The sequence below is a fragment of the Nicotiana tabacum genome, chromosome 19 (assembly GCF_000715075.1).
Source record: "Nicotiana tabacum cultivar K326 chromosome 19, ASM71507v2, whole genome shotgun sequence".
NCBI classification, from domain to species: Eukaryota; Viridiplantae; Streptophyta; class Magnoliopsida; order Solanales; family Solanaceae; genus Nicotiana; species Nicotiana tabacum.
Window position 1 is genome coordinate 25,959,922 of NC_134098.1, and position 21,192 is coordinate 25,981,113.

General features: G+C 37.3%; 1 protein-coding gene across 21 annotated transcripts; it reads left to right on the forward strand.

Moving 5' to 3' along the window:
* Window positions 1–1,673: 1,673 nt before the first annotated feature.
* On the forward strand, window positions 1,674–20,618 carry LOC107800996 (uncharacterized). Of its 21 annotated transcripts, none has more exons than XM_075239767.1 (18): window positions 1,754–1,843; window positions 1,936–2,023; window positions 2,340–2,399; window positions 5,194–5,303; window positions 9,160–9,305; window positions 11,439–11,512; window positions 11,584–11,716; window positions 11,840–11,928; window positions 12,029–12,182; window positions 12,295–12,488; window positions 13,079–13,290; window positions 13,375–13,473; window positions 14,461–14,576; window positions 15,885–15,986; window positions 16,684–16,793; window positions 16,928–17,015; window positions 18,649–18,845; window positions 20,231–20,618. In XM_075239767.1, the coding sequence occupies exons 5-18, from the start codon at window positions 9,186–9,188 to the stop codon at window positions 20,445–20,447; spliced, it is 1,905 nt and encodes a 634-aa protein (XP_075095868.1). In that variant the 5' UTR covers window positions 1,754–1,843; window positions 1,936–2,023; window positions 2,340–2,399; window positions 5,194–5,303; window positions 9,160–9,185; the 3' UTR covers window positions 20,448–20,618. The 21 variants fall into 21 exon arrangements, with proteins under 21 accessions (XP_075095857.1, XP_075095858.1, XP_075095871.1 ...); XM_075239758.1 differs by having other exon boundaries at window positions 5,243–5,303; window positions 9,157–9,305; XM_075239762.1 differs by having other exon boundaries at window positions 5,243–5,303.
* Window positions 20,619–21,192: the final 574 nt, after the last annotated feature.

The window sequence follows — 21,192 nt, forward strand, 5'->3', positions numbered from 1 at the left end:
GCACAAAAGCAGGGTGAGAAGGAAAAGTAAAAGGTAATCCACAAACAACCACCATTTTTGCTAAGTTCTCGCGATCTCTATCTTTGTTATAGGGGCGTAAAATAGTACCAGAAGCAGGGTCAAGTTGTTGTTGTAAAAAGTTAGAACCCCCGCCAGATCCACTTGGAGCTCCAGTACCGGTGCTAGGATCCGTAATTTTCCCGGCTTCTATTTGGCTTGCATCCATAAAGAATTGTGCTCTTTAAGTAAGTGTCTGGCTAAACCCCCCGTCCCACCACTAGTCTTGTGTACAAATCGTTGCTTACATTTTTCACATATAGCACGTTGATTGACTTTATCATGTTTAAAAATTTTTCATACAAGTGATATTTTGGCACGTTCACCCTTAAGCTTACCCCTTATAGGAGGTACAAGAGGTATAGATCCAGACCGAGATTGACTCTGAGTTGGAGCTTGTGTTGCGGGACTAGTGGGTGTTTCATCTAATTCTTCTTCCTCATTTTCTTCTTCCTCATTTTCTTCATCCTCAATAAAAATATCATTGCCAAATTGTTTTTGTAAAGTTTCATGATCTAGTTATTCTCCAAAATTGGGGGGGCAAATATGGCCGTTGGGAACGGCTAAATTTGCAATGAAGGCCGTTGCCCAACGACTATATTTCAAAAACAAAAAAAACACGCGGGACAGACGGGACGGGACGGGATAAACGGGACAAAATTGGCATCCCGTGTACCGTTTAACAAAGGTGTCAAACAGTTGATTAGAAGGGAGCTCTTTTGTACATATTATTATCATTTTGGGAACTCGAGCTGTGTCATTGTGGTTACACCTCCACCCCCATACATTGGAGTGAGGCGGCGGGGCCGCTTTGTGTTGAGCTATGGTATTGTGATTACACCTCCACCCGCATACATTGAGGTGAGGTGACGTAGCCGCTTTGTGTATAGTTGTTGTATTGTGAATACACCTCCACCCGCATACATTGGGGTGAGGCAGCGGGGCCGCTTTGTGTAGAGTTTCTGGTATTGTGATTATACCTCCACCCGCATATATTGGGGTGAGGCGGCAAGGGCGTTCTGTGTAAAGGTAGTTGTAGAGGATTCCCGATTTGAAATTTATAATGTTATTGGAAGTTCTTAATAAATCTGTTTTGACTTGTATGGCTATCTAAGCCCTATTATTGTTACCATGATTCATCATGTTCGTGTTGTATTTTCAAGTCCTTGAATAGATGTTTTGGTTTTCATACTAGACCGGGTGTGGGTTGTGTAATGGTATTGGGAAAAATCAAGATAGTAATGTTGTATGTGTGTTATATCTTCCACTTCAAACTATGAAAGTGCGTGTATTTTGAGACTTTATAACTGAAGTAACTAATTGTGATGGATTTAGTGTTGTTCGTGAACCCTCTTGGTGTCAATTAATGGAGTTTATCTTCTCTTTATTTATGGGTGAGTGAGGCAGAAGGAAATCCAGCAGGCTTGCTCGGCCGGATTATTTCAGTTGAGCGTCGGTCGCGCTCCCCAAGGTCGGGGCGTGACAATTGAGTGCATTAACTACCCAATTAAAGGCCTTTAATTCTAATTTCAAATGCATTAAACAAAAAGAAAAAAAAAATACATTAAACCGTTCATCAATCTTACTTCAGTACAAAGAGTTATACACATTTTATTATGGACATGCAGACTGCCAAAATGATGCGGGATACGTGGCACCTCCAAGGTTAAGTCGGCTAAACTTTATGTTTTGTAAGCGAAACTTTGGGAATTCATTTGTAACATTTCCCTTGGACGAACTAAACAGCTCTCTCGAGTTTTTCTCTCCGTCATCAAAGATCTTCAAGGTAAGCTTCTTCCAAGAATTAAACATGGTTATTCCGCCCATTGATTTCATGATTTTAACATCAATTCATCTGCGGATTATTGCAAATCGAAGGGGTTAATCCAAGAGAACTAAGTGAAGAGAGTTCTAGGGTTCGGCAGCCAAGATAAGGCTTCTCTTCCACCTTCATGTACGAGCTCATGTGAGTGTTTTAGTATGTTTTACGATAAGAACTCACGGGATGATGATCGGAAGCTGTGAGTCCAAGATTTGTTATTTGTTTGAGATGAGTAAGGGGTTGTTTTATGTGTTATGAAGAACGGGAGGTATTATTTAGCTTTGTATGGAGTTTGTTTGTTGTGTGAGCTAGGAGAAGGTTGGGTGTGGAGAACGCCAATGAGTTCTAAGTCTCGACAACTCGTCGCTCTCCGAGTGTTTGACGAATTGTTTGTATAATTAAAGCATGATGTTGGGTTGTTATTGTTGATTCCAGTCCTCGTCTTTAACGTTCTATGTAGGTTGAAGCTTATAACAGATGGATTGATTCTTTGTAGTTGAGCTAAAGGTTGAGAATCAAGGTATGTAAGGCTAAACATCTCAATTTTGGAATATCTATCGGTTTCCTAGATATAGAGTTCCATATGTTTGATGTGATCTCCCTAAGGATATAGATTTATTCATATGTGAATTGATAGTCATTCGTACATGTTACACCTTAGAATTTCAAGAAATTCTATGTTAGCTCTTTATGCTAGAACTCGAAGTACAAGAGCGTTATAAGATGTCCAGTTCCTACGGGACTGGTGATGGTGTAGTTCCACCCATAAGCTTGAATGAGTTCTTTTATATGCTTCTTGAAGCTATACTACAAATGTTGAAATATTAATTTAGCCTTTAGGCTTGAACAAGATCACTCATATGCCTCTCGAGATTATGTCGCTTACGGATCGAAAGATAGTCATGTCTGAGTGTTTTAAATAAGAAAGGTCTAAACGTATATAAGTATCCTCCCAGTTGTACCAGTTTCTTATGGCCTTCATGGCCTAGCAGTTTCAGAAGCTCTTCTACGAGTTCGCGTACGTTTATATACGTTCTCAAGTGCCTCTAGAGTATATCAGTTTCAAAAAGTCTTTTTACGACTTTATGTACTTCTATTGATGTTCTAAAGCTCCAAGTTTCAATAAGTTCTGTGAGTTTTCTGTAATATTTCTTATGTCTAGATATCAGTTAATTTCACGTTCCTCTACAAAGGATTTTCATAATATTTCCCTAAATAGGGGATTTACTTATGTTAAGTAAGTAAATCCCCTATTTTTACAGATACTTCAAGCTAGTGAGCCTTTGATATTTTGGCTATTGAGCCACACATACGATTTTAATAGGTCAGTGAGCCACATATATGTATAGTTTTATAGAAAGGGGGCAGTGAGCCATATATACATACTATTTTCACATAGGCTAGCGAGCCATGTGCATACTATTTTCACAGCTTTACAGAAAGAGTCATAGTGCCATAGTTTATAAATGTTTTGGGAGCACTCTTAGAAACTGAGAAGGTTTGAGCAAGTAAGTCCCATTCTTGAAGCTACACATTGCAGGTGTAGGACTATGATCGCCACAAAGGTCGGGTGATTAGTTAGTCTCCCTTGATTGGGACCAGAAATTCTCCCTTGTTTGGGATTGATCAAATACTACATCATACGTACATATACGTCGAACCACGCGACAATCGTGGTGAGACGGTCTAGAGGATCGAATGCCATGATGTATACATGGTGACTATATATGTCAGTAACTAGGATCTCCCACAGAAAGATATACATATGTTCAAAAGAGTTTTTGTTACAAATATTTACTGCATATTTCCGTACAGTTTCATTTTATCCTATTTCAGACTGATGCTATTTAAGAACTGTTTCATGCTATGTATCACACTGCTTTTCAAAGCTATGACTTATATTTAAGTTAAGATGCCTCTCCGATAGATTCCTTTGATTAGAGTGAGAAGATGTTCCTCAATAATTGTTCATTAATTCTTGCTCAAATTTTGGAAGATTAAGAAGGGAAACTCACTAGGTCTTCATCCTAGAGGTAAGATCTTACATCCTAACCCTCAATTTCGAATTTTGTCTAGAAATGGGTAATTAGCAAGATGATTTTTGGGCATGAGAGTTGTTTATTTTACATGCATGCGTTATCAAAGGATGTAGGAAGATTGTTGAGCTAAAAATGGTAAAGATTAGGTTGTGGGATGATGGAATCCTCCATAAAAGGACCTTGAAACCTTAATACACACCTAGTGTTTGATAAATTGCTCAAATGAGCTAGAACCATGGACATCTTCTTAATTTTTGTTCAATTTGTTATATTTTTAAAATAGATTAAAGTTGCTAAGAATTCCGGAATATTTTAGAGTTTAAGTAAGCTCCATTGAGGTATGTTGGCTAAACTCTTCTTTAGAGTTGGGATCCCCATTATCCTTGTAAGTTCCAAGATGTTGATTTCAAATCGAGTATTCCGATAAGTTTTGTGATAGAGATATATGTTCAATTCGTGTTTCAAATGCTCTTATCATATTGTATTATAAATTGAAAATGTGTTCCAAACTATGGATTGTGTATCTACGTGTTATGGTGTTCAAGTCATGATTTATGTGAAAAATTATTATGCCAAATTGTGTAGAGATTGTGATTGGGGGTTATACCTCCACCCGCATCTATTGGGGTGAGGCAACAGGGCCGCTTTGTGTATGATTTTGATAATGTCGTTACACCTCCACCCGCATATATTGGGGTGAGGCGGCAGGGCCGCTTTGTGTATGATTTTGGTGTTGTTGTTACACCTCCACCCGCATATATTAGGGTGAGGCGACAGGGCCGCTTTGTGTATGATTTAGTATTATTGTTGCACCACCACCCACATCTATATAGTGGGGTGAGGTGGTATAGCCGCTTTGTGTAAGTATTGGTATCGTTGCTGCATTTCCACCCGCATATATTGGGGTGAGGCGGCATAGCCGCTTTGTGTAGGTTTTTGGTATTGTGGTCATACCTCCACCTGCATACATTGGGGTGAGGCGGCAGGGCCGCTTGGGTAGAGTTTTGGTATTGTGCTTACACCTGCACCTGCATACATTGGGGTGAGGCGACGGAACCGCTTTGTGTGAAGTAGGTTACAGGGGATCTCTTTTTAAATTCTATAAATGTTAATGGTAACTCTTGCCTTATCAAAAAAAATGGTAACTCTTGATAAGTTTGCTTTGGTTTAGCGGCTATCTGTGCTATTCTATTGTCACCCTGGTTCATTATATTCATATTGTATTTCCAAATTCTTAAATTGGTGTTTGGTTTTCATACTAGTACTATTCGACAGTACTAACGTCCCTTTTTGTCGGGGGCGTTGCATCTTTAATGGATGCAAGTGGTTTTGCAGTAAGAGACATTGATCAGTGATAGCGGTGCACCCTCTTCCCAGCTGACTTGGTGAGCCCCACTTCATTTCGGGGTCATATATCTTTTGTTCTTTGTGTATTTTGTTTGAGGTATAGTCGGGGCCTCGTTACCGGCATTATCATAGTACTCTTCTTTATCTATAGAGGCTTCGTAGACATAGTGTGGTTTGTGTATTGGTGTTGGGGAAGTCAAACTATGTCATGTTGTGGTTGTATTACTTATTCCATTTGAGACTTTAAAAATGATGAAAGCTATTGGTAATGAATTGGAATTGTAGACATGATCACGTTTTTGTCTAATTAATGGAAATATGTTTTATCTCCATTCGTGGATGAGTTTGGGTAGAAGGAAATCTAACAGGCTTGCTCGGTCGGGGTCCCTCGGTTGAGCGTCGGTCGCGCTCCTCGGTTTTGGGGCGTGACATAGTGTCACGACCCAAAATCCAACTAGTAGTGATGGCACCTAACCCAACTCATTACAATTAACAACAATCCGATTCAATGAGATTTACTAAGAAATGTAATGATAATATAACTGAACTTCTATACAAACAATTCCCAAGGACTGGTATGTACAAATCATGAGCTTCTAAGATTTAGAGTTTATAAAGCTGGTATGAAATAAATATATCATGTATTTGAAATATATATGAACAGATTAATAATTCTAAATTAATAATTCTAAAGCTACCAAGAACAAGAGGCAGCTATGATCGGAACACAGGTACATCTTCAATGCCAGTTCCCGCCATGCACATCAACATCAACATCCAAAAAATCTGCACGCAAGGTGCATAAGTGTAGTATGAGTATAATCGACCCCATGTACTCAATAAGTAACAAGCCTAACCTTAGGTTGAAAGTAGTGACGAGCTGGGACAAATGTCCGAGACCAACACCAACAGCCAGTAACAACTCATAACAATATAACTAAAGCAGTACAAGTAATAACTCAAAAATATAATGCTCAGCTCGTTCACAGTTCCGAAAAATAGGCATGCTTTTTAAGTATAACAGTAAAACCCAAATCTTTTACCGAAATTACCAAAATATGAGTAATTTTGAAAAACTATGATTTTTCCTAAAAACTTTCAACAACATGTAAGATGTTTCATTATCAAATAGCACGAGGAAAGTACATCTCTATGCCAACATGTCAATGTGTATGTGAAGTCATGAATGACGCAATACCGTACATCATGAGAAAAATGCATCTCTATGCCTGCATGTCAAGTGTGCATGTCGAATGCAATGCAACTCAGTGATAAAACCATATGTATACTCTCAGAGTATCAATTCACTCATTCCTCACAGTCACTCATTTCTCACAGTCACTCAGTCCTCACAATCACTCAGTCATCCCAATCACTCGGTACTCTCTCTCGGCACTCGCACTCAGTAGGTACATGCGCTCAATGTGGGTGTGTAGACTCCGAAGTGGCAGATCCAGCCCAAGCACTATAATAAGCCAATCATGGCATGAATCAATAAAGCCTGGTGCGTCGTGCAACCCGATCCCATAAAAATCACTCACAAACAGGACCTCGTCCTCGTTCAGTCATCAATCTCTCCAGTCTATCGGGCTCACAATGTCATGAAAATCAACCCAAAAATGATGATATGATGTATCAATAAATAGCAACATAGACCGAGATATGATATGCAAATGAATGAGTATGACTGAGTATGTAGCTGCAATTTAAGCAAATAACTCCATAGCAGATATGACCTCCAACAGAGTAGCATATAGTCTAAACATGATTTCTAACATGGATCACAACTCAATTACTCTAACATGTAGAAATATCATGGATAAAGACAAGATTAGGTAACTACACAGTACCACAAAACAACCGAGTCATAATTCACACGGTGCACGCCCACACGCCCGTAACCTAGCATGTGCGTCACCTCAACACCAAACACATAACACGCATATTCAGGGATTAGGTTCCATCACGACTACTTGGATTTTGGGTCGTGACACGATCGCAACACAATCAGTGCTAACGCGAAGGAGAAACCAGCCTCGGCCCAGCTCAGCCCAAATCACTACGCGAACGCGTGCACACTTGCGCGAACGCGATATTCACTTTGCAGCAACATACGCGAATGCGATGAACAACTTCTCCCTAGCCATCAAACAAATCTACCCGATCGCGATTAACTCTGCGCGATCGCAGACAAGGAAACCAGATGCTCAGCAGAACCAACAACGCAAAAATGAAGGAAAATGATTCGAATTCGATCCAAAACACGCCTGAGCCCCTCGGGACCACGTCCGAACATCCCAACAAGTCCCATATCATAATACGGACTTACTCGAGGCCTCAAATCACGCATAACAACATCGAAATAACGAATCACACCTCGAATCGAACTTAATGAACTTTGAACTTTTTCAACTTCCAAAACTCGTGCCGAAACATATCAAATCTACTCGGAATGAACTCACATTTTGCACACAAGTCCCAAATGACGTAACGAAGCTACTCCAATTCCTGGAACTACAATCCAGATCCGATATCCTCAAAGTCAACTCTCGGTCAAACTTATGAACTTTCCAAACCTTCAAATTTCCAACTTTCGCCAATTAGTGCCGAAACCTTTTAGAAACATTCAAATGCAAATCCGGGCATACGCTCGAGTCCAAAATCACCATCCGGACCTACGGAGCCGTCAAAACTCAAATCCAAGGTCAAATACTAAAAAGTCAAACTTGGTTAACTCTTCCAACTTAAAGCTTCAATCATGAAATTCATTCTTTCAAATCGATTCCGAATGACCTGAAAACCAAAATCGACGATTCACACAAGTCATAATACATCATATAGAGTTATTCATGCCCTCAAACTACCGAGCAAAGTGCAAATGCTCAAAACGACCGGTCGGGTCGTTATAGATAGTTAAAAATTAAAGCTCCAAAAGAGTTGACTTTTTTACTATTTATTTAAGGTAAAATTTAATTGATTCAAAGTCCTAATTTTTAGGTATATAATTCAAATCAGGAAAGATTAAATAACCAAATTTCAATGGATTTCCAAGTCCTAATTATTAGGAAAATAATTAAATGATTACTTTGTCTAGTGTAAAATTTATTTTTAAAGGGTAAAAAATACGAACAATATTTCGCTAAGGGGTTTCGTGCTTTTAATATAGTATACAGTCAAATCTCTCTATAATAACATCTGTATATAACAACACTTCTCTATAAAAGCCAAGCTTTTTCGGAACCAATTTTTATGTTATGTTATAATATATATTCTCTATAACATCACTTCGCTATAACATCCAAAAATATTCGGAACAAACAATCCCGTTGTAGAGAGGTTTGACTGTAGATAGATATAGATATAGATATAGATATAAATATAGATAATATAGATATAGATTCGTGATCGCTACTAAAAATAACATATAGCGGGGCAGTTTACCTGAAATCATCGCCCCATACCCGTCCCGCTGCCGTCAGCCCGAACAGTTGCGAGAGAAATTGAAATCGTTCAAATCCCCCAAAATTCCCCTCTCCCCCTTTTTATTTTACCACTTCACTTCTCTTCCCCAAAACTCACCCCTACCCCACCGGAAACATCACTTCTACGTGGCTCAGCCTCTCTCCGAAAGCCGCAGATTTCCCTCCTATTGGATTTAGGACAATCACTAATGATTCGGAACTTGTACGATTCTTAGGTTTTGATTAAATCTTAGGTAAATTGCTATTGTTTCACTGCCCTAAATCCAATGAATTCCAATAAAAGGTTTATAAAATATGTATATTACGATATATTAACATCACTTATGTGATTTTACTGATTATAATATTTGTTGACCATTTTTTGGTATCTGATTTCTGTGTTTTTCTTTTTGATGTGTGATATCTGAAGAAGCTATTTGTTAGTTAAAGTTAAAGAAGATGGCGAAGGTTGCTGCTGCGGGTCCAGTACATCCATCAAATGCACTTAAGTTTGGTGGGGGTGGTGGTTCTAAGGTCACTACCACCACATTGAAACGAAAAACTCCATCTGAGTTACGCGTGAGTACCTCTTTTCCCGATTTATTTTTAATCAGCTTTTTAAATATGAAAGTAGAATTCTTTATGGCTATATATGTAATTTAAATGAGATGAACATAAGAATGGGAGATTATGTGATTACTTTGTGGGTGAAGAGAGCATTTGTTAGTTAGGCCTTGTATGTAAAAACTCACTCACTTGTCCATCAATTGGGCCTTGTATGAGATGATTATCTTTATGTATTTAGAAATAATTTAACTTTAAACTTTTCATTTTACCTTTAATGAGATAGTTAGCCACACAAATATTTATGCCTTGTTTTAGTTCACAAGTTTCAAAAGTATGTCTTTAAACTTTGTGCCTAGTCAAACTTAGTAACCTCTTTACCTGTATTAAAACCAAGATTTTAACTTATATTCACTTACAATATAAAAAGTTTTTTACATTATAGTGTAAACAATTTTTTACATTGTACTTTAACCTACCTATTATAGCAAGTTATTTACTTTATTTTCAAGCTACCAGACTAGACTTATTGTGGATAGTCACATGTTGTAGTCATCATAACCTAATTATGTAAAACAGTTTTACATTATCCATGTAAGTGCACAAAAGTTAAACTCTAAAAATTATTTCATTCCTCCATTGCACTATCCATATCAGTGCATAGGACGCACAAGTTTCTTTTTGCTTTTATTTTGAAAGAAACTCTTGCAATATAATTGAAATTAAACGTATTGGTTAATTTACAATTAAAATTTGACAAAAAACTATTTTTTTTTTTTTTAATTTTGTAAGTAGAACAAATCTCTCACTGTGGGCATCCATGAACATCTTTCTCTACAACCACCAAACACCACACCCTTGTAGCTGTGAGCACTGACAATACCTGAGGCCTGATGCACCACAATTGAAGGATATTTGGAGTAGTAGTTGAATGAATGTTACTTCTCCAATCTGTACTTGCTTTCAAATGCAATCCTGCAAACATCCATATCTCTGTTTAGATCATATAGTTTGTGAGAAGTTGCTGGAAGGAGATGGGTTCATCTCCAGCCATTACAATGGAGAATAAGGCTGCCTGCATTTGACTTATTGGTGCAGCTATAACAGGGATTGTGCATGTCATCTGAGATTGTTTGTGTGTGTCCAGGGAGGGATAAAGGAATAGAGGGGTGGTAAGAGAAAATGGTTCGGCAGCATAATTTGATGGGGAATATCTTCTGGTTTGTGTACATGTGTCAGCTGAGGGAGGATGAAGAAGTTAGAGTTGAGTATTGTTTCCAGAATTGTTTTCAGAAAGTCAATCAAAGAGTGTAAACATATAGGTTTAGCTAGCAAATCAAAGAAAAGGAAAATATAAATGGTCGCTTAAATGATTGAACATTACTTTAATTTGGTGTGCATTCAAACTATTGATAAATGGTTACCTTTTCCTTCCAATTTTAAGCCTGAACTGGAGTGCAATGAAAGTTGAGTAATGGCTTTGGGGTGGTTGTATTCTTACATCAAGTAGGTTCTACTTTCAAAGCATGACTAACTTTCTCTTCTCGTGGTATGATCAATTGAGATGCTCACTGAATAATCGTGTAGTGCTAGATGCAAAAGAATGTGTCTTAGCTCATGCCATGTTATCATTTCCCGTCTGATATTGTGCACATACATGCAATATTTATGTTAGTCATGTGAAGCTGGTGTGATTTTACATGTATTGCCTTTTTTAAAGTTCTTTTATTTGTTAATACAAATGGTATATATGGAGGTACGTATTGGCTTTCAACATACGTGAATGACTATTATAGTAAAAGCTCGCTGGGGGCATGCTTAGCTCTGAAGCGTGCAGCATAGGTCCTTGGTGGCTTTGCTTATACGGCACATTGGTGCGGGCACGAGGACGTTAAGGCGTGTGCCTCATCTCCCATAGGCTTTGTCTTGAAGAGTGCACACTAGGCAGTAAATATAATTGCCAAGTGAATTTTATTTGTTAAGGAAGCGATATAAATGAATATGTTGGTGATTAAGAATAATATAAGAAAGTTAGTATAGATAGTTAGTCATGAAATGTGACTTAGAAAATTTAAATTGCATCTTTGTAGATCTAGTAAACCTTGGCGCTTTTCTTCACTTTTGCCTTTGACACACTGAATATGACAGGGAGAGCAATTGAAGAGAAAGGAAACTACGCAACTTGTGGATGAATCCTCAGCCCCAATTGGTGGCTCTATGAGGTAATTTTTGTTTCCATTTCTCTTATAACTTTTTAAGTGCAACTAACAAAGTCCATCCACTTGTTTGAAAGAAATGGTGTTTTCCCGGGGCCCAAGAGATCTGATGTATCGAAGAACCCAAGATATGTTGATACTCGTGTGGATGAGCTATTTCCTGTCAGAAAAAACAGCATCAGGCTAAATTTGATTTCGAGGAAAGAAAATGTTAGTTTACTTATTGTCGCGATACTTTTATTTGGAATCTATGTAATTCAACAAATGCTTCGACCGACTTCTTTTTGTGTTTTCCCTCACTAGTTAAGTATCTTTATTTCTTCTCGCTGGCAGGAAAGTTTTCCAGCAGAGCAAAGTGGTAGTATTACAAAATCTTCTGTGCCTTCAGCATTTCCTGCTGAGAATCAACAGCAATTTAAATGGTAATTATGTAGAATAGTATTAAATATTTGTAGGAATGTATTGTCTGTTGTATCTTCTTTCTGCTCATTTAATGATTTTTTCGTATATTGTCATTAAAAGCCCAGAATATTTTTTTGCTTCAACTGTAACTGGAAAAGATTGTGCAACCAAAACTTGTAGCACAAGTCAAAGGTGCAATGAAAATACCTTCCGCAGCGTCACTGAGCTGTCACTGGGTGGTGTAGATGCACATGGCTTGTCTACTATTGATATGGTACTTACTATTGCCAGCATCTATCCTCTTTAATTGCTCTGTATACATTTTTTTTTCACCGCTCTTTATACTTTGATAAAGCTAAGGATTAACCTTTTATTTCTATTGATAGGATAAAGCCTTAAGAGGACTGGCTACCCATGAGCATCAAGTTGCTTCTGCTAAAATTGCTGAATCCTCTGAACCAGATGGTGGTTTAAGGTCAAAAATTTTCTCCTCAGAACTCCAAGTCCCATGTAAGATGACCCCGTTGGATCTGACGATGAAAACTAATATACGAGTTGTGTCTGCATCTTCCATCAACTGGTGAGTGATGACTTGATTGATTTAGTTATATAATGAGTCATTTTAATATCGACGCATGTCTACGTTTATTTGTTGGAAAAACTGTCTATATGCATTCCTTAGTTGAACTCATGAAATGTTGAGCTCCTGTTACAACTTATAAGGAATCTGTTTTCTCTTGGTTTTAGCACGGAAGAATTTGTGCGTCTCTGGAAGTTTATTTTACCACCAATAAGGCAAGATGTTTTGAAATACCCACAGTCCTGCACTATTTGGATCTGGAGTTATAGAGCTTGTTTATGATATTGCTCTAAGTGTTTTAGGTTTATAATGCAGTATCTGATGTATACAATTTCTTTCCTGAGAGTTGCAAGTTCTCTTAAGTTATCACATGCTTAAGTAATACTTGATGGCATGTCACATAACTAAACCAAGTGGCATAACCATTTAACAAGTGAGAGATATACTTAACATTTTCTCTGACCAAGTGACCATGCCATGAACTGTGTCTCAAAAAAAAAAGACAAGTGTTGCCGCATGTCTTATTACTTTGAATTGTGTTCCTCGGTGTTGTGTTTTTAAGGTTAATTGTGTCTCGTATAATCCTGTAGGTTTCATAGGTTGATCAATTGTGGCACCAGCAATGTGGTGGCGAGGTTTACATCTTCGAATTGTTCCACGAGTCAAAAAATGACCTGCTTTTCTGAAATGAATTCTGTTTCCCAAGCAGTTAATCATAGGCCATTGCATTCCTGGATGTATCCGCAGTCTCCTCTACCGCCTTCAGTTATATCAGCTTTAACATTGTCTGCTTCAACGGGAGGTATTTGCTGGATTCTTTTGTATAGTCCTACCTTTTGCTTGCTATCTTTCCTCCTGACTGTAGAATTTTGACATTTAATCCTAGGGCAACTGGACTTTTTAAGCGAAAGGCAGCTAGCATGGCAGGATTCCTTTCGAAGTTTATATTACATGCTTCGGAAGAATGTTTGCAGCATCTTCTACGGTAAGAATCATTTTAATTACCACCTTCATGTGCCACTTATAACTGACATACGGTTTTTATTCTCTTTGCATTTCATGAGACTTCACACTTATAAATAGTGGTGATTTAGGGTGGACATCTGCAACTTAGAAAAGGGAGAAATGCAATACATGAATTTTTATGATATTATTACTTGGTTAGGCAATTGGGTCTTACCAGTAGAGTCTCTGATATTGGTCTACAAGGAGTTTTTAACACATAGACATGTACCTATTTTCAGCCTAGTTATGTTGCTTGTCATGATGGAGAAACTATTTGAAGTGATTAAGGCAGGTTCTGTTTTACACGGAAGCCATGGTTCTACTATCTATTTTTCCCTCCTTTTTCATATGTATTTTCCATTGTTATGTGTTAATGATCATTGTTTAACTTTATTGGTTTTTGGTACTTGTGATGTTAGTTAACTCCTAGGTCTAAAGGTCTGGTGTCAGCTTCTTGGATTATACATACTTGCCTTTAAGAGCTCTACTCTGAGACAATTTAAGAACACATACAAAAGTTCGCATTGCCATGTCCATTGAAGAACTATCCAATGGATTATACATACTTGCCTGTTGCTTCTTCTATGATTCTATTTATTTGCCTGACTACCCTTCTTTGCTCCCAAAAGTCCAGAAAGGGTAACACCTAAATTAGATTAGATCTCTTTGGATGAGGTGATATAGAATCTAATTAACATAAAATACAAAACAATCTGATTTTAATTTTCTGTTGTAATAACTCTGTAAAACTAAATAAAGATGCAATTGTTTGTGGATACAGTTTCTTGGCAGCTTAAAAGTCATTCCCTTTGTTCCATTTTATATTGCACTCTTTCCTTATTAGCCTGTTCCAAAATGAATGACTTCCGTCGTATAAAATGAAATAGTGGGAATACCTTTTTCCTGCTTCATTGTAGTGATTTGAATTCTATGTATTCATGTTCTCTCTCTGTTTTTAACTTTGCAGTCTGCACTGCTCAATTTGTGGTCATGTTCACCAGTTCTTATTCTGAGGAAAACTGTGTTTGCAATGCATATATATCTCAGTCAACCCGGGGTTTGAGGTCATCACTCAAAGAACATGTAAGATGATGACTTGATGGTACTTCTTATTTTGCTTATTTCTTCATGGTATTCTTCAAGCATAGTTCTTTTGTTATCCAGCTTGTTTTGGCCTATTTGGTTTCTGCTGTTACCCTCCTGCAAAGTGCTGATACAATGCTTTTAGTTTGTGATTGTAAAAGTTGATCCTGGAGCAGCTCGGGGGTGTTCTAATGAGTCACTAAAGTTTCATATACTTGATTAGGTCTAACCTCTGCAATTTAAGCTCCCCAACAACTAGACTAGTTTTAATGATGTAATGATTTGCAAGTATTAGTTTGGATTTGAATAGCATCTTAAATTGCCAGAGGGATAACATTACACAAGTTATGAAAGTTGGTACGTGCTCCGGTGGAGAAGTTCCATATGTTAGTCCATAAATAGGAGCCGTAAGGTGTTAAAGACAATATAGCCCCAGGACTTTAAGTGAGAAGCGAATGCATGGTGCGTAAATATTGCGTCACGTAACTTCTATCTGTTGAAAATGTGTTAAAAAGATAGGAAATAAGTTTTTTTTTCCTTTTCTAAAAGCATGAAGCTGACATTCTAGCTCAGTATATTACTACAGTATAACAGGTGACAAAAGTTGGTGCCAAGTCTTTAGGAGCAAGATAGAATAACTGATGAGTAGAGTGAATACAAAGATGGACTCTTTGGCTTTCCACAGCCATTTGAGTCAAGCAAATAAAGTTGGGCAAAACTATTTGAAATTGAAGTTGGAAAATAAATTATTGGACATACAAGTCCAGAGCACAACTTCAACTGTTTTTTTTTGAAACTGGCCAAGCTCAAAGAGAGTGCTTGTGAGTTACAAGATCTAAGACCCCCCATAGAAAAAGAAAAAGAAGAGATTGTGACTGTACAAAAAAGAAAATCTACTCCTGCAGAGAGTTTATGAACTCTAACATGCTGTCTTCATCTTGAGTGTTGCGCCAAAAAGCCAAAAACCATAAAAAATTAATGATTTGAGTTGTCTTTTTAGAAGGTACTTCTTGTACAAAAGTGCGACATTGAACTTCCATATACTTGCATAAAAAAGAAGGATGATTAGGAAACACTATCAGCTATTAACAGTAAAGAAGGATGATTAGGATTTGACTCCTGGTTTCATTGTCTCGTGTATATGCTATTTGGCTTCTTTATGTTGAACAGGTGATGATTTTCTAATACCACTTAAGTGGTGATGCTAAAGTGCTGAATGGACATGCATTTTAACCGTGTGATTATGCATTTTGTTGCATATGTAATTTGTTAAGCTGATTATGTGTTGCAATCTTTTGTGGGTGGTAGGATGTTTCTTTTTCTATGCCGCTTTGCCACTCAAAATTGGAGGAACTTAGTACAGAAGAGCTGCTTGAGCTTTCAGAGATTGAGAAACAAAATCTGGGCCAGGTAAATTTGTCATGTAGTTGAGACTCACGTGGAAAAATAAATCCAGGAGAGAAATTTGCTTACAAATCTTTGTATTAATGATGTCAGATTCTTTGACTGACTTGTCAATGACTAGTCTGATGCTTGATTCCACGGCTTGTCTCCGTATGACCTATAGGTCATACGGAGACAACTTGACCGAGGCTTCCCTTCAATTGTCCAAAGTATTGAGTATTTGTTTCATGTTATGTCTGAGTTTCCTTTGCCTTAATGAACTTAACTTTCTCAATGTGGAAATTTGGAGTAATTATAATGATGTATCAAATTACTTTACTGCTTGCTGAAGAACTGTCATGGTGTATTCAATAGTGGATTATTCAGTTTCCCCTTTTACCATGCAAAACTTTTTTATTGTTGAGGTATGTCGACTACTTCCTTTAACAGCTTAAACTGCCAGTGACGAGACACTTTTATAGTTCACAACATTGTCCCCCCGCCCCACCCAAATATTTTTTGATTTTTTTTCCTTGGGCCACACACATGGAAATATTTCATTTATAGGTGATGGTAGGCTGAACTAAGGACCTTTGCTTGCTTAATATGTTTTAGTGTGTGAATAACCTGGTTTAAAAGCTTAAGTTGTAGAGGGGACATCCTTATTTATTTGTTGGTTTATAATAATTTTTTTTCCAACTGGTGAGTTTAATGTTTTATGCAGACTAGGCGGCGGGGTGCAATGTCTGATGTGGATAATAGGCCCCAATCTCTGCTGGCATTCACTGGAAATAAGAATGTTCATTCTTTATATGATTTTCTACTGAACTATAGGTAAGCTCATAGTTAATAAAATAGTTTAGTTGACTTCATTCCATATCCTCCCTTCCATCATATTATGCCACAGTTTTGATATTCAATTGCATATGATCTTCTCTAAACTATATAGCATTTTGTCAAATTTTCAGATATTTCTTAACTTCTCTAACTGGTGTGGACGTCCCTGTGTTGTATTCCCCTATCCCATTTGAGAATGCCGCATTCACTGCCCCTGAGGTTAGTTTAAGACTTATGCATAATCTTGTTTCTTCAATTTGATTGTCCGAATAGTTGGGTTCAAGCCATGACCTTTGGGGTCGTTCTTATGGAGATGAGATAGTACACGACTATAAGACGAGTGTAGTATGAGTAGTAAGCAAATACATGGATTGTAACCGGATATACATTTGCAGTTGTGTGTTTGCTTGATTGTGATGAAGACTTTAACTGAGGGCTCAATATAACACTGTTCTGGGTTTGCCCTTCAATGAACATTTTCTTCCTCCCAATCTTCACCCAAGATTGGAGTCTCTCACCTTATATCCAAAGGATAATTTCGACATTTAGGGGCTTGTGCAGTGGGATAACAATCCCAATTTGGTTAACCGATCAAAAAAGAAAGATAACAATCTCAATATGCACTTTTTTTAAAATTTTAATTTTGTAAATAGTAACTCCCATATTAACAATTTCATATTCCCTAAGATATTAAAATGAACACGCGTTATCATTTGTTGTATTGTTGATAAATCTATCTTCTTTATCTTATGCTTATAGATAATGTGTAGCCACTTAATTCAACAGGAATACTGTAAACGAAATTTTTTTTATCATGCCAATGATTGTGCCTGTACTTGCCTCAGTGTGGCTTTATGCTTCATAAGCTGTCTTCCTCTGTTAGGTGTTTAAACATAAGCTATCAGATTCGTGGCACTCCCCTAAAACTAGTAATAATAAATGGGTTTGTGAAATACAAAACAAATATCTTATTTTGAACTTGGAAAAAAATAGAGCACGACATTCTATTCTAGAGTTCAGAATTTGCCACTGGGATATGCAGCTATAGAAAATTTGAGGGCTACACCTGCTGACCAGTAGTATAACAGCAGCACATTTTTCTAATAGTGGAGGCTTAAAGTAAATAAGTTACTGCGCTTCATTAAGTGCCACTCCCGATGTGGGGCTTATTGTATCATATCAATTTCCAGTAAGATACACCCATGATATATCCAGGATGCCCTATTCTGTTAGTTTCTTTATTTTTCAATTTATGTTGGATACAAGTACCGTGAGAAAAGATGCTTGCTGCAGAACAAAGCATCACTTGTCTAAGTGTTTTGACCGTGAATATAGATATCATATACTATTTTCTTTGGCTAAATAAATGGATGAACTATATCTATGCTTCTTGTACATAAGATATTTAATTGAAGGTGGCATGTCGCAGTCTGCTTGATATTTGAATGTTTGTTAAATTTGATCTGTTCGTTCATAGTTGAGACCTTAAATCTGTTTTAATCTTTGAGGCAGTTGAGTTTAACCAAAGATTTGCTGAATAAAACACGCAAAGACTTGCTCTTACTTTGTGATACATGCACACATCTACCTATGTTTTTTTTATAATAGAGAGGCTAGGCTCGAGGCACGTTCACAAAGCATTATCTGCATCTGCTGTCAGTAATGTCTTTTTATAAAAGATAATTTCTCAATATACTGAGTCTTAAGCTGATTATTACTTATTACGCTACAAAAAATAATCTCTAAATATCTTTAGTCTTGAGCTTGTTATTGCATTATCAATGTGTTCTGTCTTAAGCTGGTTATAGTGTTATCCAGAATGCAAATAGATATCACTATACCTACTTTGCAGGTCAGATGCAAGGAGGTCAGGAGAATTGATCAGGTAGCTTTTCAAGGAATGGAGTCAAATGTGCCTTGTGAGCATAATCAACAACCATCTTCTGGGATGTGCTATAGTGTTGAAATTAAGGGTCGATACCTTGCCCCATGGGTAACCTCTGCCATATGTGATACTTTCAGCTCTAACAGCACAAGTTTTGAGGCTAGGTATACTGTCTACAAAACACTGTTCGCATGGATTATCTAGAATATATTGTTGCGTATAGTGTATTAAAACATGTTCTTTTACTGGTTGGAAGGGGATATTCCTTGGGGTGGTAAGATGTCCCAAGAGAGGTGAATGCTATCGGCAGATGATGCCCCTAAAGTAAGTTTGTAAGATGTTCTAAGAGAAGTGAAACGCTATCAGTAGATGATGCCCCTAAATAGGTGGAAGTGTTATGCTAAGTTGATAGACACCAAAAAAACTAAAACCGGCAAGCTCATGGTGGTTAAGTGTTGAGCTATCTCTGATTCAGATGCCGTGCCTTTGTAAAACATTGCTTTGTAAACAAAATTGTCAGATATACATAAGAGCATCTATGATCTTAATCATCAACGTACAGCTGATTGGACCCCAGGATTAATTTGTTAAATTTTCATAGCTTACTGAAGATGCTTGCTCAAGGCTTTCATGCATGAGTCATGACCATCATCCTTCAGTGTGGCCTTACAACGTGGCATCACTAGTTTAGCTTTTAGTAAATTGTCCTTAGTTTTCCTTGTGCTAAGCAGGATTTATCACATGTTCAGTAATTGGAGTCCCCAAATTGATGATAATGTTGTCATGGGTAGGTCAAAACTATCACCAATCGATAGAACTCGAAAAACAAAACCTACCAAATAGTAGAGTGTAGTTAATATGGTTTTTTTTGCTTGTGCATATCTAAATGGAGATGGTTTGGATCTTTGTTTTTCTTAATTCTGCAAATTGTTCTGAATTAACTAAGTTGAGAGAAGTCTTGCATCAACAAGTTCTTTTTGCTTTTCCTCCTTTACTAGCTGTTCTCCATAGGAGGTTGCTGTTGGATTTGTTTTTTGGAGGGTGGGGGGGTTGAAGATCCCGAAAAGTGTTGCTTTGTATTCCTTATTAAAAAAAGTGCTTCTTTATGTTGCATATTTCCAAGAACTTCCAGACTAATATTTTACTTGGGCCGTGGATTTGGTCTAGTGTCTTCAATATAGTGCAAGTTAGAAGATACTCAGAACTGGAGGGTTATTGAGAATTCACCAACACTCATATTTTGGAACATGAAAAACCTTGAATGCCAACATTTCATACTTGGTATTTTGGTTACAAAAGATCCACCGAAAGAACTTTGAAACTTAAATGTTTCAATGTCAAAATCCTACTGGGAGAAATCCTTCAGTAATATGAAAAAACCTGCTAGTATGAAGATAGGTCTACTGTAGTGTCCAAATACTTGGACCATCCAACTTTTGTATTTGTATTCTGTTCAGAAGTTTTAATTTATCTTGCTAATGCTGTTTTATTTTATTTATTTACTTATGTATTCTTTTTTTTTCCTCCGTGGTATTTTTTGGCTTTGCAGTTTTATCACAGAACCTACTTCGGTTGGCTTGAATGCTTGTCTCAGTGTTAGCGGGAAATGTTCTGATCCACAAGTTTCAGCAACTGAAGCGTTGGATAACGGTAGCCTCTGTTTTGGTATCCCAAATACCAAATTGTGTGCCCAGATAAATTCTGCCTTTTTAAAGGGCGTGAAGTACTTTGGCAGTTCCTATACTGCTTTTCTTTCACCTGTTTGACATCCTGTGTTGTGACGTATTCTGGGTAAATTATAAGTGGCATCTGTTTTTGCTGCAATACATCTTTCCGTTTGTAAAGTTCAGTAATTGTTTGTGAGAACTTTATTTTGTCAAATTAATAGGAGGCACGGTTCATCCCTTATTTTTATTTTAAACTAATCTTGCTTTATAGCTGCCTTGAAAGCTAATACAGCGCATAATTTGCAAAAGGCTGATGATTAATGCAACTACAAACTTTATGTATGCAGTTGCCATTAAAAGTTCATAGTTGTCCGTGTTGATTATGGTGATTGGGTATTGCTGAACTGCAGTGCATTGCAGTTGATGGCATTTACTATGCCGTTGTCTCTTGCAAACTTTGCTTAGTTCCCCCTCCCCCCCTTCCCGAATTTTGCTTAGTTCCTCCATCCCTTTCCCTTTTTCATTTCACTGACCCCCAACCCTGAGAGATCCAACAATCATTAGGACTGAATAGCCCTTCATTTCCTTTGTTTTTGCTCACCTAGTAGATTGAGGGGTGGACAAGTGTACAAAGAAAGGATGTAGTATCTTTTCATTTGAATAAGTTCCTGAATCATGTGTCCGTATTGTACATTTTCCTCATTCTATTTTATGAGTTTGCGAGTTATAAGCTTGTAATGCCTGGTTCGAACCAATCTTTAGTTGTTCCATGCGCAATGAAAGTAAGATTTTTCTTATTGTCATGTAACTAATTGTAGCTGCTGCACTATATTTTTCTAAAAAT

Excerpts from the sequence above, each read along its gene's own strand:
- LOC107800996 (XM_075239756.1), top strand. The coding sequence starts at position 9,186 with ATGGCGAAGGTTGCTGCTGCGGGTCCAGTACATCCATCAAATGCACTT. Across the intron at positions 13,474-14,460 it reads TGTTTGCAGCATCTTCTACG|TCTGCACTGCTCAATTTGTG; the intron begins GTAAGAATCATT and ends TTAACTTTGCAG. Across the intron at positions 15,987-16,683 it reads AGAAACAAAATCTGGGCCAG|ACTAGGCGGCGGGGTGCAAT; the intron begins GTAAATTTGTCA and ends TGTTTTATGCAG.